Genomic DNA, 17676 nt, shown 5'->3' on the forward strand with positions numbered 1-17676 from the left:
GAGGTAGGTCTTACGTTACAAAAATTCTGTGTGGAGACAGGCTACTTCTGCTCTTCTCACTAACTGCAGGCTCTTGAGAGCTGGGAAGAAGAAACACAGTGGCCAGAATAAGGAAAAACTTAATGAGAAACAAGGAGGATGATGAAAACGTAACCAGATTATATAAATTAACAGCAGTATCAGCATAGCTTTCCTACCTGTTTTGTTGGAACACTCCTTTTGTCTGTTTTTCCCCTTCTCTTGCTGCCTTTTGATTTTTAATTGTAGATTTTTTTGTTTTATTTTCTGTTGTTCCTCTGCTCCTCATAGCTCCTCTACTTGTGTCCCAACGTATTAAGGGCTAAAATGTTACACTCTGTTTAAAATGGCTATGTATTTCTTGGATGCATGTTCTCCAACAGCCCAGGTGAATCACAGACAAAGAAAAGCTTAAGCCAGCTACTTTATCCCAGACCCCAGCCCTGTACACATAAGCTGCTACCAAGGTCACTGCCAAAGCAGAAGAGAAGGAAGGCAAAATTTCAGGAACTTATCCCAGCTTTATCTGCACCTACGAGAACCTGTTCAGAATGTAGGATAGGGGAGGGCCGTGCTCATTCCCCCGACCCTCCTGTCAAATTGGAGTACAGCTGGAGATGTAAGAAAAGCATTAAGGGAACCATGCAGCAGCTCTTAAATGTGAAACTAGTTAAAGGGACTTATTAAAGCACTCACAAATGCCGCCAGTTAATAAAACATACAAATAAAAATGTCTAGGATGGAAGTCAGAAGACATGACCTGAATTCTAAGATGTGAGAGAAGATTTTTTTGCTGCTTCTGGAACATCTTTTCAATAACTACCATTTTCTGAATCTTGATGCCTTTCTGATCACATGGCTACTTGTTCTTAAAACAGTTCCTTTGGCAATCTCCTGCTTGGCTGCCAGCAGGATCTGACACCTGGTCTGGAGCTCCTAGTGTTTTTCATTGTTGGTGACTGGATAGGCAAGCGTTACTTCTGTCTGCACAAGAATGCTGTTCATAGCATTTTGAATAACCTCAGAAAAGAAAGAACCAGTATCTTCCCTGGTTTTTGTTTTTTGTCTAGATGTCTTCTACTTCTTTTATAGGAGTGACCCACAAGCAAGGCTAGGGTGTCTGATTGATGCTGATGGTCCAAACCTGTTATTTTGGCAGGCTGCCGGTCACTTTCTGTTTAAAATATATCTTTCTCTCCCATTTGTAAAGGGAGTAACTGTTTGGCATTCTTGTCATAGTATTATTTTCTCTAATTGTTTCCTGGCACATAGGTTTCTTTCTTGCTTTGTTTTGGCTTGGTTTGAGTTTTTTAGTAATTCAGGATTAATTGTCTTTAGCTCAAGGGACCTATAAGATGTTGGCATTGAAAATTTTTATCTTCTGGCCATTATCCATTGAACTAATGATCTTAATAAAGCAGAGGTGTGCTTCAGTATCTAACAGTGCTAATTACAGACCCCAGGAATATGTCAGGGTTGTGTTGTTTTTATTATCAAGTTCTGTGCTCTGTATAGTGGTTTTTCCACTAACACATTTGACTGTGCATAGTTGGAGTTTGATGTGGTGTGCTTGAACTGGGAGATCAAAGAGGCTTGCCAAGTAAGCCACTTGTGAATTGTGGGTCATTATCTGTTATTAACTTATCTGGAGTCTCACAATGAGCAAACTGTAATTTACACTACAGTACTACATTGCTGCTCAATGTGGTACGCAACAGCTGAATTTAAAATATCTATATATGAGTCCATAATGAGCAGTAATCTTCCCCAGTTAATTCAGTGTTTACCAAGCATGATCAAGAATTTAATTTAGTTCTGGTAGGCTTTACATATTGTGTTTCCTGCCTCTGCTACCACATGTAGCAGCGTGGAGGGTTTCACCTTCTCTGATTCTCTGCAGTGCTGCTTGCTTCCAGGAAAGTTTGGAAGCATTACAACCTCCTCCAGTTCTCTGCCAGGTCTCTTTCAAGATTTAATGATTCAGGTGGTTTTATTTGTTCCATTTTCCCCAAATTCCAATGTTCTACTGCCACGATATTCTAAGGGGCAGCAAACAGAAGTGTTGCTAAGAGGCTTATCTTTATTGCCTGACCCCAGTCACATGACATGTCTTAAGGTTATGAAAGAGCCCCTGCCATGTATCAGTACCCATTGATTTCTTTTGCTACTGTGACATCACTGTACTGTTGTCTTAGGAGAAGGGTAGACGGTAGACACATGATATACTTGCCTTTTACCTCTGCCATCTTCAGTGTCCCTTGCAGTCTGTTTCTGCCTGACTCTTGCTCTGCAGTCTGTGGTGACATGCTCTTTTTTGGTGCCTGTAGCACCTCCCTTCACTGTGGTTTCTCCATCTCATCTCTACTCCTGAGATATTTTTCTATCTTTTTCTCCATGCCTGTTTGCCTTTGAGTTCCTCTTTATTCTCTGCCACACTTCCCTAAGATAAGTTTTTCTCTGGTAAAGACTGATGGGATCTGGCAAGAGACTGAGCATATATCCACACTGCAATTGGAAGTGTGATTGCAAGACCTGCGCTCCTCTTAATCTACCCAGACAAAACATGACTTCAGTGCAAGCCGGCCCCACAAGTGCATACTTAATGTCCCAAGCAGGCTTATGTAGCTCATGCTTCTCTGTCCATAATGCTTACTGGTACCCAGGCTAGTCAGATTAGAATTGAGTTGGGCATGACTACACTGACACAATCATACCTCTGAATGCAGTAGAGGTTTCAGAAAAGAGACAGCAGTAAATAAAAGCACTGAAAGAAAGTTGCTGCTGTAGCTGCCAGAAGTTGTTTAGCAGCATGGGGGCCAAAGGAAAAAATCCCTTCTACAATGTCCATTGATACATTTCACAAATATGAATAGAGCCTTGCTTGCAACAACTTTGTGGAGAAGGGAGAGATAATTATTGCCATGGCATAATCAAAGTGGAAGTTAAGGGACTTGCTGAAGTTCATATAAGAAGTATATGGTGAAAATAAGGGTCACAACCAAGATCTTAGTCTGAGGTATGTGGTACAATTATTGTTGTTTTTCCATTTCCATTCTTCTGTTTCATCAACATACACAGAATGCATCTTTGGACAGTTATAGATGGATACTTCTGTGCTTTCTCCCATGATACACCTTATGCATCACTTTACAGGTGTTTACAGAGAGCTTATTGTCCTCCTCCAAATCCCACCTCTACTATTTTCCTCTGCTGTGTTCTCTGCACATCTCCAACTGTGGTTAGGGAGTTTGTGTGCTGTGATGGCACATAAACTCATCTTGTGATCATCTTGGGCTTCTTCCTTTTCTTATACTTCAATCTTAATACATTTGGGCAGAGATCATCTCTTAGTGCACTAGGGTCTCCAGGTGCTACCACTGTGCTGTTCCTGTTACTGCCACTGAAGAAGTCCCATTAAAATATCAGTTCTCAGAGGACTTGGAAAAATAACAAATCTCTCACATTTCAAGCCCCAAGGTTTTGTATGGTATACACTATGAGAACAAATGTAAGCAATTGTCTGGTTACCTTGTTTTCCTGAAAAATAATACAGCACTTGAAAAGACATTAGTGACTGGGGACCCTTCAGCATCAGAGGTCTGTGAAAAGTACCTGTTCTGATGACAAAATAATAAATAAAAATGAGGTATTTTGTTGAGAACTGCCAAAGTTATAATGACCTCATTTCTTCATTTGCACTTCTGGCACAGACCATCCCTCATTTTGTCCATGTAATTACAGCACCCCCTACTGCCACTTCAGCAATCTGCAGACACACCACAAGGGGCTCTGATTTAAAAAAAAAAAAAAAAAAAGGGACCACCAATTCTCCTCCACAATTTATTGAGCCATCCTTCTGAGGAACATCAAACTTTCCCTTCTAAAAATTGCTTACAGCCCTACCATTACTGATGTGAGTGGTGACACCAACTTTTCATCCTTGTTGGCATTGTAGGCCCAGGGTATATTCATCAAGATAAAATCTTGAGGATTGCCATTACTCTTCCGTTATTCATGCGTTCCCTTCCCAGTCTGCCAGAGCCAGGAAGAACAAAAGACACAATTCTTCACTGCTTTATTAGGAATCCGGTAGAACAAGTATTGATTCTTGCAAAAAGCCCTGCCCTCAGCGCTGAGCCTTTGGGAGGGTTGACAGGAAGTTCCCACTCAGAACTTTGACCGTAAGTCACAAACTCAGCGTGTTTGAGATGGAACATACCCTTCCTCCACGCTCTGCTTCCCTCACGCCACCAGTCTCACAGGCTTTGATCTCTTTGTCAAAATCAAGCTTTCTTCTTTGAACCAACAACCAGCTGCTTTCGGTGTCCACCACCCTCAGATTCTGTTTCTACAGCAGAACATTGGTCATGGTCCCCCCTCCCCCTTCCCACACTGCCTGGGGCAGGTTGGTATGTTATGCAGAGGCACCAAGTATGTGGGGGCCCAAGGGCCCTGGCTTGGGAAGAGGGCTGTCACCTGAAATGTGTAAAACTTTTTTATGTGTCCAACATCTTAGGCCTCTTCTCCAGCAAAAGTCAGAGCCTATGGTATTGGCTGGTGTAGTGTCAGGCTGTGGAGTTTGCTAGGAGGTTAGACAATGGATTTGTGTAGGACAGTTTGGATAGGGATCACAGAACCATAGAGCAGTTGGGCTGGACAGGACCTCCAGAGGTCATCTTGTTAGGGTGACCACCCATCCATAATTATTGGGCAGGACAGTCCCAAAATTTAAAGATCAACTTCCAGTCCTGGGCTGCATGACTCCAGGGCAGCATTTGCCCTAGATTCCCAGTATCCTGTGCAGGGATCTGGATTTTTCCATTTGTGCGGAAAACCACAGGAAATGGAGGGTTTCCTTTTGCAGGCAGGGAGAGTCCCAGCCTGTAAGGGGCTAAGGGGAGTGGGACACAGGGTATGCCACGTGCATGTAGCTGGCAATACAGCCCCAAGACAGTAGAGAGCAGCTCCCCAGCTGCCTGTGGGTAAATGGGGGGAAAGGAAGAGACGGACTGAGGCCCCCATGGTGAGGGAGGAAGTGGTGCAGGGTTGGCACTTGGGGGTGCTACCCAGCCAGGGCAGTGCAATGGCCAGGAATGTGCAGGAGAGTGGGACAGAGTCACAGGTGACTTGTCCAGTTTGTCATGGGGGCGGAGGGCGGGGGGAGAAGGCAGCTCCCCACTGCTGCACACGCTCCTGGGGACAGGGGTATGGGTGGGCCCGGCAGCTCTGTAGTGGCTGCTCCCCCATGGTGAGGCGCCCCCTGCCTGCAGGGATGACAGCAACAGCACAGAGTTGTGCACCCTGTTGATGCCGAGTGGGCAAGGGGTGTGTCGCCATGGCAGCGCAGCTATCAAGGGCTCCGGGGTCAAGGAGCCGCCGGGCAGACAGCTTGCATCCTCCCCCACCCTCACCAGCTCTGCTTGGAGCGGGGCGGGGCGGGGCCGTGTCCCGCCTTCCAGTTCGGAAGAGGTGGTCGCCCTCAGCACCTGCCTGAGGCAGGATCATCCCTCTCCAAACCATCCCCCACAAACCCGTCATCAGCCCTCTCGGTAAAGCCTCGCCCTACGCCGCGGCTGCACAGCTTGTTCCCAAAGGCCCCGGGAGCCCAGACCCACCCGCCACGAGGAGAATTACCTCCCTCACCCCAAACACGGCCGCTGGCTTAGTCTCGAGCGCAGCGCGCGCCAGACCCCTCGGCCGGGGCCGGCAGGAGTAGCAGGCACGACCGGGCATGCAGAGGGTGCGGGCCCCTGGGGGAACCTTAATACAACCCTGACGCGCACGGTGGAAAGGCGGAGGCGCAGGGCGCACACGCCTACCGGAGCAGACGACCCACCCCCCGGCCGTGCTTCCGGTTCCGGCGCCATTTCCGGGCCGCTGGCTGCGCTGCGGAGCCGGGTGGGAGTAGTAGCGAAATGGTGCTGCTGGAGAGCGAGCAGGTGTGGGTCGGGTCGGGTCGCGGGACCCCGTTACTGGCCGAGCTCACGCGACTGCCGGACCGGCCTCTCCCTTCCCTCTCCCCGCTAACGCTGTACCGTGTCCGTGTCTCCGCAGTTCCTGACAGAGCTGACGAGGCTGTTCCAGAAGTGCCGCACCTCGGGCAGCGTCTTCATCACCCTCAAGAAATGTGAGTACCCCTCGGGGAGGCCGGCCGGGGCCTTCCCCAGCCGCGCGGCACCAGACCTGCTTTATAGGCACTGTTCCGCGCTCAGAAGCGGGCGCCCGGCGCCGCCGCCGCCGCGTGTAATGCCAAGCGCGGCCACGTCATCCCGCCCGCGGGGTGCTCCGGCTCCGGGGCAGCGCTCATCGCCACTGCTGTGGGCCGCCCTCCGGGCCGGGTGGCAGTGCCTGCGCGCTGGGCAGGGCTGGGCTGGGCTGGGGCCGTTCGTGCAGCCTGCAAGGCTGAGTACCGCTGGTCCAGATGAAGAACAGAAAGATCTCCTGCTTGCTTGTCACCAGCCTCAGTCCATTTTGCTTTGGGATCCCTGGCATGCTGGGTGAAATGCTTCAGATGGGTTGCTTTTTTTTCTCTGTCAATTCTTAAAATGGTTGCTGTAGACCTAGAAATTGTGGGAAGAAAAGACTGGCCAGTCAGTGGTTGCTGTCACTGCCTTGTGTGGCAGATGGCCTCTGCTGCACAAGGCCTTGGGGTCTGTAACTGTCCAGAGGTTTTGTAGCTGGAAGAGTCTTGCCTAGTGATCAAGGCTGCTGGGGGAAAATGCTGACTTCCAGCTGTAGGATGGAAGCTCATATCTTCTTGCTGGCCTGATATTGTTGGATGAACTTTCTAGTTCTGGTGACAATTAAGTAAGTGGCTGAAAGCAAAAGAAACCTGGTTTGGTTTTTAATAACAGATGATGGTCGAACAAAACCAGTCCCACGGAAAGGCCACATAGAAGGATTTGAGCCAGCAGACAACAAGTGTCTTCTGAGGGCAACAGATGGGAAAAAGAAGATTAGCACCGTGGTAAGCAGCAAAGTTGGGCTAAAGAAACAATGTGCAACTCTACTTAAACCCTGAATAACTACTTGCATTGTTTAGGCTGATTGTCAGTTGTGAAAGAAAGCTAAAGTTTTGAGAACTACAAGTGGTAGTTAAAATTCTGCCAGGTAATGGAGCCAGGCAGTTTTCAGAGTAACTAAAAAGTAACTTGAACAGGTTCAGGTGCTTGGAGACAGCTCAAGTGTTTTTGACAGTAGAATCTGGGTGAGAATGGATGGAAAAAAAGCACTGTGTTTAGAAATTAATCTGGAACATGCTGTGGAATAGCTTCTTGCATTAAAAAAAATTATTTTCAAATAGAAGTTGGACTCTCTGCCTTCTGACAAATGGCTTATTTTGAACGAGTGTTTTTTTTTTTTTTTTTTTAACTTATGAGATCTGTCACCAGCTCTTTCTTTCATGTGTGTCCCTCGGTAGTAGTATCTGTGTAACTGAATCTCATCCATTGGTCAGACGGCTTCAGTTGCTGGTGGGGATTAGAAGGCAAGAGAGCACGACTGGTTACTGAATTCTAGTCAGTAGTTGGTAAGGTGGTGAGTCTTTCCTGCTTAACCTCCTTTTCTGCTTTTCACAGGTAAGCTCAAAGGAAGTAAATAAATTCCAGATGGTAAGTTTCTGTAGGGGAATGAGGTCTTGTATTTCTTATAGCAGTGGTTCTCAACCTTTTTTTGTCCCAGGACCCATTTGTAAACATCAGTGGCCAGTCTTGACCCATTGCTCCCAGGCCCCAGCATGTAGGGTGGGTGTGTGGGGCATGGGGAGGCCCCAGGCAGCCTCTCACAGGCTGGAACTCTGCCAGCCTGCAAGGGAAAAGCCATAGCTTTCCTCCTTTTAAAGGAGAATCTGTTTTTAAAGTTTGCTTGTTTCATATATTTTTTGCGACCTGCTGGTTGAGAAATGCTGTTCTATACCTTTTGGTTTCTCTTTTACTCTTCTAGTGGGGTGGGGGAGGGATTAACAATCCATAGACAGCCAATAAAACTCTCTCTGATCCATCCTGGGAGAGTCTTTAAACTTGTTTTGTTTTTTGTAGGCCTATTCCAACTTGCTAAGAGCCAACATGGATGGCTTGAAGAAGAAAGACAAGAAAAGCAAAAACAAGAAAAGTAAAGCAACGCAGTGAGAGAATGGAATGTCTCCCATCAATGCAATTCATTCAGATACTTGCCTTCAGTAAAGTCCATTTCTTGAGTTACTTTTGGCTTTACATCCAGCAGAATACTGGGATGTGACCAGTAGTCTTCTAAACTGGAGGCAAAGAGTACTTTGTGGATTCCTGTATGGTGGGAATATTTACTGTTATACTGAAATAGTTTCACTCAGCTGCCAACTAGTTTTGTACTTGTATTGCTGTTCTATTTTGTATTTTTACTTGAGATGGGAGGGAGGCAGCAGGGAAGGAGAGAGGCCTGGTCACAAGGAAACGCCAGGACAGGATCTTGAGTCTCTGTGACTGAAAGCCTAGTATGAACTACTGGGAAAGTGGATACTAAGTAACCTTAGGACACTGACATTTTTATTTTTCCCCTCTCCTTCACTGTTTCTAGCTGTGAGCATAGGTCAATAGTAGTAACTGGCTTCTTTTTTTTTTTTTAAGCATGCTTTAGACTAGAGCTTCATGCTGTAATTGCATTGGCTTAGTAAAAAGCATCATCCTTAAGATGTATACAAAGATTTGATTCTTGGATAAATGGTTAACCTATAACTACTGTGGTAGCTCCTTGCTAGGAGTAGATACAAAATGGTTATGCTTAATTGTTTCAGTTAAACAAAATAAGAAATCGATTTGAATAAAATAACTCTTAATAACGTTGCCCAGTAAACAACTAAGAATTAATTGGTCTATGTGTACTTGGGATTCAAATAGTTCTGATACCATTTGCAGGCCCTAGGGGTAAGAACCAAGCCCACCTCCCTGCAGTTTTGCTTTGAAATGCCATGAACTTCTGATTTAGGTCTCTCCTCCTTCATAAAGAGGTAAGTGATTCCTTTCCACTTTGTCTGGGATTATGCTATAAGAAATGGGGTATCTAAATTTCAATGTAAAGGAAAACTGCAGTACTGAAAAGTTTTGGTTACTAGAAGCATCTATACAGGAACAGAACTAATTTAACTAAATAAAAGGTAATATACTTAAACAAAACCAAAAACTCCTACTAATTCAGTACATGGAAGAACTTTTAGATATATAATTGATCTAGGTTAATTTACTTCTGACTGGATTTAAACAATGTGGAAGTAGAAGAACTAGTTACTCTTAAGTCTGAAGGATCTTCTTAAGGCAGTTGTGTAAGTATGATACGAATATCTAGGATTAAGGCTACTTGACACCTAAAGCCACTGAGTTTGGTGTCAACTTCAGTCTTCCTGATATAGCTGTATGGAACAGTATGGGTTGTTCCTGGTGCTTGGTGCACCCACCCTGAGCACTGGGAAGAATTGGCTAGCCTGGTGCTGCTGCCAGCTCCAGCCTGCAGTGGGAGCCTGATGTCATCCCATGTGCAGATCTGGGGGCACATGCACCCCTCAGGAAGATACAGCCTGCAGCCCTCCCAGGGGTTGGGGGGTGTAAAGCAGCAAGGGATGTGCCCTCCCCTCCCTCCACTGACAGTTCCTGTTGCAGCTGGTGCCAGTTGCTCCCAGGGCCACTGCAGCAGGGGCTAGGGCGAGTGTGGACAGGCTGCGCTGGGTCCTGCGCCACCTGGGCCTCTGCTTGCTGCCACTCCCTCCAGTCTCTACTGCAGTGGCCCAAAAAACAATCAACACCAACTGCCTGCACCACAGCATGGGGTGAGTGGGGGTAGGCAGAGAGCCCAGGTGGGTGGAAGGGCACAGGCAGAGCACAGTGCAGCCTCAGGAATGGCACCCCCACCTGTTCCCTAGTCCCAGCCTCCCTTCTTCCCTCACCGTCTTGGGAGCCTATACCTATTTGTTACATTATAAAGTGGGTTCACTTTATGTGAGGGGAAACATGTATAGCCTAGGGCCAAATCAGCCCTGAATCTCTCTAAATTGATTCAGAAGCTTCTGATTCTATTCGGACCTCTTAACAAGTCTCCCAGCTTCAATTTAGAGATTCAGCTGTTGTATCTCTGCCAAATCAAACCAGCTACAGAAGCTTCACACAGTCCTAATGGTTATCACAAGCGTTTTTTTTCTCCATGTTAAATTGCAGGGGGGATGGGACACCTTGTTAGAACTGAGTAAATACAAATGCAAAAAAAATTGATAAGGAAAGTGCAGTGTCTTCTCACTATTCTAGAACTTTAATAACAGTTAAGTGAAATTCAGTATGAGCTTCTGAACTGAAAGACTTTCAGCTTGCCAGTCACATTCCTGTCTGTAGGTAACAATGTTCAGTTTTAGAGGATCACAAGAATTACCTCAACTTGCTTCTGAAATATAGGTATAGTCATGTTCTTTCAAGAGGCTTTCAGTGCTTATTTCAATTTCAAGTAATGTGTCTTAGAGTTTTCACCTGGGGAAAATTCCTTTCCCAGAATCAGTCTTCAGGCTCAAAGTGCATCAGCATCACACATTTCCACTGGGGAAAATGTGCTGCCTCCCACAGGCTGCTTCTTGGATCAGCAGTAATAGGGTCACATGTGCCAGCACTCTAATTGCTATTGCTGAGTGGCACTGCCTTAATATATTCTGCTCTCAGAGGATTAAAGTGTGACTTGCATAGCTCCCCCTTTCCAGAGGCATGTGACATTTGAGGGTACTTCTGTCTGGCACAGTACACTTGCTGCGTCAGTGTGGCTGAGCAAACAAATACTATCATGAAGTCCAGTTAAAATATAATGCATGGCTAGTGCATGATTATAAAACGTTTATTTTGAATTTGTTTAGACGATGTATCTTACAGTTACATATTGCATACAAAACCTTAAACACTTTACACTAAAAAAATAAACAGTATTTGACCTGCCTTGCTTTTATCACAGCTTCTTGAAGTAGGTGCAAAACAGTGGCAGAGTTGATAGAATGTTTTTTGTTCAGGACATGGAGCTTTAGAAAAAGTCAAGTGCTGCTACTGAAACACCCCAGTAATAGGGTTTTTTAAAGAACTAAAATAGAACTTTGTAGTAATCATCTCGATAACTGTACAGGATAAGCACAGGAACTCTGCAGAGGAAAAGAAAGAATGTTGGACTTCAGAACAGTAGGTAATATAGCAGTCATGCCAAAGCTTCTAAAAAAGCTGTTTTTTGGAAACAGGAGAAAGGCGAGTCTACGACATACTTGGTATGTGTGGACTGATTTCTAGTGGCCCAAGGTTTTACTGTCTGCCTCACAGCAGGTATGCAGTGTTAACCGAGGGAGCCTTCTGTAAGGCAGAGGGAACTATGTAGTTGGAATAGGGGAGATGGGACATCAATTTAAGTCTTATTGCAGTTCCAGATTCTGTATTAATGTACCCCCAGCTGAGCCATTCTACATGGCTATCTGGTTATTTGGGGTGGGAAGAGTCGAAAGGTGGCTGGCTGCAGTGCTAACAACATCACTTCCTTGTGGGACAATGGCTGTAGAAACTGGCTTGCCTTAACTGGGCTGGCCTAATGGGTACCGATAGCCCAAGACTAATGCAAAAAATAAGAGATTTTTCAACAGGATTTATTTTCTTCTGGAGAAAGAAGAGGGAACTCTGTTTACTAAAATTCAGATGTATTAAGCAGCTCAACTTCTTAGAGCACCAATAGTAAAACAACAGTTTACCTCTTCTCTACTTTGATATTGTAAATTTCATCACAAACTGCTTGTAGGTATTTCTGCTTTGGTAATCGTGACATCAGTTGTTTCACAGTTGCATAAAATGACTGTTCGTCTCCATCACACTATGATACAGGAGGCAGAAGTAACAAGAGGCATTTTCATACAGTATTATACTTTACTGCAAAAAAACCTGCATCTAAGACAGTTCATTCTTCTGATATAAATGGAATATTAATACCCTCCTACCTGGCCTACCACAAATCCAGCTTCTTGTAAAAAAAAAATGGATAGAACAGCATGTATGGTTTAGATCTATCATAGCAGCAGTGTTTAGAAGGAGGGTCCTGGTGAGCCTTCCCAACATGATGCTGTTCAGACTGAAGGAGAGAACTGCTCAAGTGTTTTGTTTCTCCTCTTTGGAGAGGGCCACTAATGTAATCCTGTACACACTTAAATTGCTTTTGGGTACTATCTGCTACATGAGCCTTAGTTTTCTATGGTGCCTTCCATTTTCAATTTCCAGTATTTAGGTCCCACATAATATCAGTGGGAGCCAACTTTTTAGCAGGTGTGCCACAAGCTAATACCACAGGCTAGCCCTGTATGCTCTCTGAAGCACCACTCAAATCCCCTTCTGCTGTTCTGCTGCCTGCCACCTCCCCAACCTCCCACAGGTTGGCCACTTGTATTAAACATTAACAACACTTATATTGTGCACCATATGTTGATCTTTCCATTAAATTTTTTTGGTCCCACAACATGCAAATTAAAAGTAATTTGCATTTCTGTAGTCCAGTGGTTTTCAAACTTGCTAAAGGCATAGAACCCCTTCATTAAACAAATCATCTGCCGTTCATACATCTTTAGAATCCCAAGTTTGACAAGTGTACCCAGTATTTCATTGTCATAGGACTAACCTCACTATTGATAGTTATGAAAAATTAAAAGGATGCAAGACTACAACAGGTTTACCTTTCAAATTAACCTCTGTATAGTAGGTACCTGCTGAATTTGAAGCCACCTTCAAGTGAAGGAAGAAGAAACTGCTTTTTATGCACCCTATACTCCAGAGATTGAGTTGGAGGTGGTGTACAGTGACATAATCTATCCTCAGTGTCAGTTTTTTAGGTCCATCTCCCTCTAACTCAAGCACATGCCTTTATTGAACTGCATTCCCTTCTGTAGTAGAGTGAAAAGCATTCTATACCACTGGGGGGCACCGGCAGCAACTGGCAAACTGACTGGAACTGTGGTTAATTTTAATTGGCCACTGTTTGGGAAAATCATAAGCAGCCAGAGATGTTTTTAATGCCTACCTTAAACTCTTTAAAAGGAAAATTCACTTCAATTTGGATGGGAATTCATCCCACTAACTTTTAAAAATCTACCAAGTTATACAGTTACTTTGGACTTACTTCTAGCGAGAGGAAGTGCATTATAGTTTCTTTTGGTAGATCAACCTGCAAAAAGGAGGGCAAAAGAAGTCAATATCAAAGAATCACACTACATAGTTTAATAAGTAACAACTGTATTCCTGTCACCAGTTTGGTCATGTGAATCATAGAAAGTATGGCTGGAAGGAAATCTCTAGAGTCATCTTGTTCAACCCTCTGTCTGAGGCAGTATCATACCTATGCAAACCATCCCATAAAAATCCTTATCTAATCTATTGCTAAATCTACAGTCAACCCTGTCACATAATAATGTGCCCTAGTTTGCCATGGTTAAAGCAGGAGGGACAACTGCAGCCAGCGTCCTGCAAGGGTTGTTAAAATGTACTTGAGAGACCCAAGGAAGAGGGCTATGCTTCCTGTTACAAAGAAAGGCATAAACCCCCATAGTCCATAACAACTGATCATGGGGTAACCTTCTTTCCTGATCCCAGATGCAATATCATTAGTATGACCCTGAGTGGAGGAAATCTCTAGCAGGAATCTCTTAGGGTTGGGCGAAATTTTGCCGCCCATTTTGTTTTGATGCTGTTTCAACCTTGAAACAGTGAAGTCAAAACAAAACAGAGCTTCAAAACAGCATCAAAGCAAAACAGGGCTGGTTGAAACGCTCTGAAAAATTCTGAATGTTTTGAGTCTCAACCGTGTAGCTGGGGCTTGCCTTCAATGCCTTGCCTGCAGGGAAAGAGAAAGTAAGAGGGAGGGGGAGAAGGGGTGCTCTTATTATTGACTGTGTAGCTAGCCAGTGACTGTCACCCTTCCCTGAGGTCCCTTCCAACCCTGGTACTCTGGGAGAGGGATGAAAAAACTGCATAAAAGCCAGCATTTTTTGAACTGCCCTGCTTTCTGTCTTGGGGTCACTAACTGAGCTGTGTTCTAGCAGCTCACCATCAGACCACTACAGTTAGCAGCACTGATTTTCTAAAGGATTCCCTGCTTGCTACCCTAGCAAAAGGGATTTCAGAATACCTTTTTCTTCTAGGTGCTTCAATTTTATTATTATATTCATTGATTTCTTTTGAATTTTATACTTAAATTGCATAGGATTACTAAAGAATTTATATAGGAAGGGAAATACATTTGTTTTGTTTCTATATATTTAAAGCTTTGCAGCATACCATACATTATAGAATTTATATAGGAAGAAAGACATGTTTCTATCGGTTTCATACATTTCTTCACTGCTCTACACCTACACTGTTGAATTTATATAAGAACGCAAATACATTTATATATTTGCAGAAAAGGAAGACATGAAACACACCATGAAGCATGGTGGAAAGGCAGGTGGCCACACTGGCCATCCTTCAGGGAGGGGTGGAAGAGAGAGAGGGAAAACTGTAATTCACCCCCACCACCAAACTGTGATGCAGCCTCTGGCTTCAGTTTTGGTGATGAGGGTAGGTGCTTGTTTGAATGTACAAACCACTTTTCAGAGCTGGGCCTATGAACTGCACTTCATCAGCCTTGTAGGTAATAGGTACAGAAACTCATGAACTCAACATACACAGTGGAGTTCTGGCATGCTGTGACTTGCTGGACATCTGACACCCCAGGTACCCCTGCAATTTTACCTGCGTTGCTACATCCCCGTTTCCCCAACCCTCTCCACCCCAGTCCAACTTCCTACAGCTCGAAACACAAAACCTGCCATCTCCAGTACCCCCACAAACTGCACACCAGAATCTATCAAAGACAATACCCAACTACCTGTGGGGGCACATTCCTCACCAAAAAACTACTCTGCCTCCAGTCTCTCAGGCATAATTCTGAGAGGGAACAAATTACAAACCATTTTTCACAGCCAGGCCTATGAACTTCACTTTTTCAGCCTCATAGGTACAGAAACTCATAGACTCAATATATATAGGCAGTGAAATTCTGACACTACCTGCCAGACATCTGACTTCCCAGGTTCCTCTGCACTTTTGCTTGTGCTGCTACATCCCCGCCCCTCCGCCTGTCCCTCACCCCCTGACACCTCCATTTCCATTTCCATTGACCAGCTTTCTTGCCTGCATTGCATGCCAGCCCAGCCTCTGGCTTCTTTACTATTCCTTCCATCCAGGACCAGGAGATGCACCAGTAGCAGGTACTTCCTCAGCCTGACAAAGGGTTTTTCAACTTGAAAGCTTCCTAAGATATATTTCTCTAACTATTCCATTTTTTTTCATAACATACATATAAACATAAAAACACAAGGTAAGCCATCACACACACCACGAGTAACATATATCTAACACAACATCTTTACTTCTTGCTGTCAATTCCTTTGTAACAAGAAAGGCTCTGTGATATTTCTGTTTGGCTATCTTAGATGCTGCTGGTGCCAACTGCCGAGTCACCTACGTTATTCTCACCAGATGCTGTTTACAGTGGTGGACTAAGAGGGAGGAGGAGGCCTCACTGGGGCACACTCGTGTTGTGCAGAGGCCCCAGCACCAGGAAGGGTGCACCTGAACACACTCTCTCTCTGAGGGTGCACCTAACAGACACGCACTAGATGTTCCTACTTGAGAGGAAAGAAGGGCCTGATAGTTCTGTTGGGCTGCCTTAGATGCTGCTGGCATTGGTGTTGAGCCAGCTAAGTTATTTTCACCTGCCATTGTTTACAGTGGTGGACTGTGCAAAGGCTGTAGGGGAGGAGTCCTCCTCACTGGGGCACACTGCCATGTTGTGCAGAGGCTCCAGTGCCAGGGTGCACCTGAACACACACATACACACACACACATCATGAGTCAGAACCCAGAGTCCCCCTACACCTATCTCCTTAACAGCTGACAGGCTTTGTGGCTGCAGCAGGGTTTGGCAGGCCTGCAGCTTTTACCCTGCTGTGTCTTAACACATAGTGTCACCCATGTCACGAGTTTTGCTTGTCTTCAGCTTGAGGTGCTGTTTCCCCAAACCCCCTGAAACTTGGCAGGCTTTGTGGCCTCAGCAGGGGCTTGTAGGCCTGCAGTTTTGACCCCACTGGGGCTTAACACATACAAGCGACTGGAGTTTTGCTTTCAAGACTTTGGGGTGCAGTTTCCCTGAACCCCCTGCACCTATCTCCTTGAGACTTGGCAGGCTTCATGCCCTCAGAAGGGGCTACCATTCCTGCAGGTTTCATTGAAATCAGGCCAGAAATGACAAAGTTATAGGCTCTTTTGACCTTCCCCATTATGGGCAAAACGGCAAAACAGGCTCGAAAAGCGAAACTGTTTTGACAGAACAGAATGGAACAGCTGTTTGGAATCAAAACAAAATTCGAAACGGACTGCTGTTCCGTCGAAATGCTGGTCGAAACACAACACTTCCATTTTTCATGGCCCCAATCTCTTTGCGTTAGTCCCAGCCAATACCCAATCTTTCTGAAGAAAGTAACCCCCTCCCCCCACCCCAAAAAAACAAAACAAAACAAAACGCTGTGCATTTGGAAAGTCACCTTATTATCAGAGGCCAACTTGCTTATTTATAAAAGAAATATAGGAAAGATGCACCATTTCTCAGGTCTAGGAGAAACAGGGATGAAGGTTGTAGCCATGTTGGTCTCAGGACATAAGCAGATAAGGATCTTTGGGTGAATATGATATCTTTTATTAGACCAACATAAATAGTTGGAAATTTTTTTTTAGCAAGCTTTATGACACATTATAACCTGCCAGACATCTGACTACTCAGGTACCTCTCCACTATTTAACTGCTACATTCATCCCCCTTCTCACCCCCACCCAGACTGTCTCTCACCCACTGACACCTCAATTTACATCTTCACTGACTGCCTACCTTACATGCCTATTAGCCCAGCCTCTGGCTGCTTAACTTTTCATTCCATCCAGGAAGAGCACACACCAACTGCAGACTTCCTCAGCCTAACAGTTTTTAAACCCGAAAGCTTGCTAAAAATTTTTTTCCCAACTATTTAAGTTGGTCTAGTAAAGGATATCATATTCACCCAAACAACCTTGTCTGCCTAGGAGAAACAGTGCCCTCTAGGTAATAAGGTAACAGCAAGTTGTGGCAGCAACAAATTACATTGAATCCACTGGCACTGGGGTGCTGGGTGGAACAGTGCAACTCTACATTACAGTTAGCAGGGATTAAATAGTTAAAATGTAGACATTTTGCTGTATACAGGAGACTCAACTACCCACTGGGAAAACACTTCTCAGAGAGTTAACTATGTATTACACAGATTTCATTTTACCACGAGAAGCCTTTCATCGCAATAGCATAAGATTGTTAAAAAAACTTCGAGCATAAAATTCCTGCTAGCTTGGCAGCTGTCACCAGCAACTAACAATGCTGTTCTCAGTATCAAACCTGCCACAAAACTAGTGATGTACTGTTTTTATTTTTATGTCTTAGCAAAATGACTTACTGCCAGAATTTCAATCTCGCTTATTTTCTGTTGCAAGTTAGTGATGAACGTCTGCAGTCTTGTTTGCACCTGCAAGTTAAGTTTAATATTTTAGTGGGTAAAAGTAGTAGACAAAGGTCTCCTGT

At 44.8% G+C, this 17676-nt stretch overlaps 2 protein-coding genes across 3 annotated transcripts in view; one reads left to right on the plus strand and one right to left on the minus strand.

The window, feature by feature from the left end:
* Positions 1 to 5824: 5824 nt before the first annotated feature.
* On the plus strand, positions 5825 to 10952 carry SRP14 (signal recognition particle 14). Its single transcript, XM_090033475.1, has 5 exons — positions 5825 to 5957; positions 6073 to 6145; positions 6873 to 6985; positions 7596 to 7628; positions 8055 to 10952. Exons 1-5 carry the CDS (start codon positions 5934 to 5936, stop codon positions 8142 to 8144), a joined length of 333 nt encoding a protein of 110 aa, XP_089889601.1. The 5' UTR covers positions 5825 to 5933; the 3' UTR covers positions 8145 to 10952.
* The window catches only part of EIF2AK4 (eukaryotic translation initiation factor 2 alpha kinase 4), a 72142-nt gene continuing 65306 nt past the window's right edge, over positions 10841 to 17676 (minus strand). For both annotated transcript variants that reach the window (XM_090033467.1, XM_090033468.1), the window contains exons 36-39: positions 17552 to 17620; positions 13153 to 13197; positions 11741 to 11859; positions 10841 to 11149 (exon numbers count right to left, since the gene is read on the minus strand). In XM_090033467.1, coding sequence (XP_089889593.1) covers positions 11092 to 11149; positions 11741 to 11859; positions 13153 to 13197; positions 17552 to 17620 — 291 coding nt within the window. In that variant the 3' untranslated portion in view covers positions 10841 to 11091. The remainder of the gene's footprint in view (positions 11150 to 11740; positions 11860 to 13152; positions 13198 to 17551; positions 17621 to 17676) is intronic.

This window comes from Crocodylus siamensis, chromosome 2 (genome assembly GCF_052110815.1).
Source record: "Crocodylus siamensis isolate JL-2025a chromosome 2, ASM5211081v1, whole genome shotgun sequence".
NCBI classification, from domain to species: Eukaryota; Metazoa; Chordata; order Crocodylia; family Crocodylidae; genus Crocodylus; species Crocodylus siamensis.

Bases quoted from the DNA above. Each gene is read 5' to 3' on its own strand.
- SRP14 (XM_090033475.1), top strand. From the start codon at position 5,934: ATGGTGCTGCTGGAGAGCGAGCAG. The intron at 5,958-6,072 runs GTGTGGGTCGGG...GTGTCTCCGCAG, and splicing joins TGCTGCTGGAGAGCGAGCAG to TTCCTGACAGAGCTGACGAG. The intron at 6,146-6,872 runs GTGAGTACCCCT...TTTTAATAACAG, and splicing joins CTTCATCACCCTCAAGAAAT to ATGATGGTCGAACAAAACCA.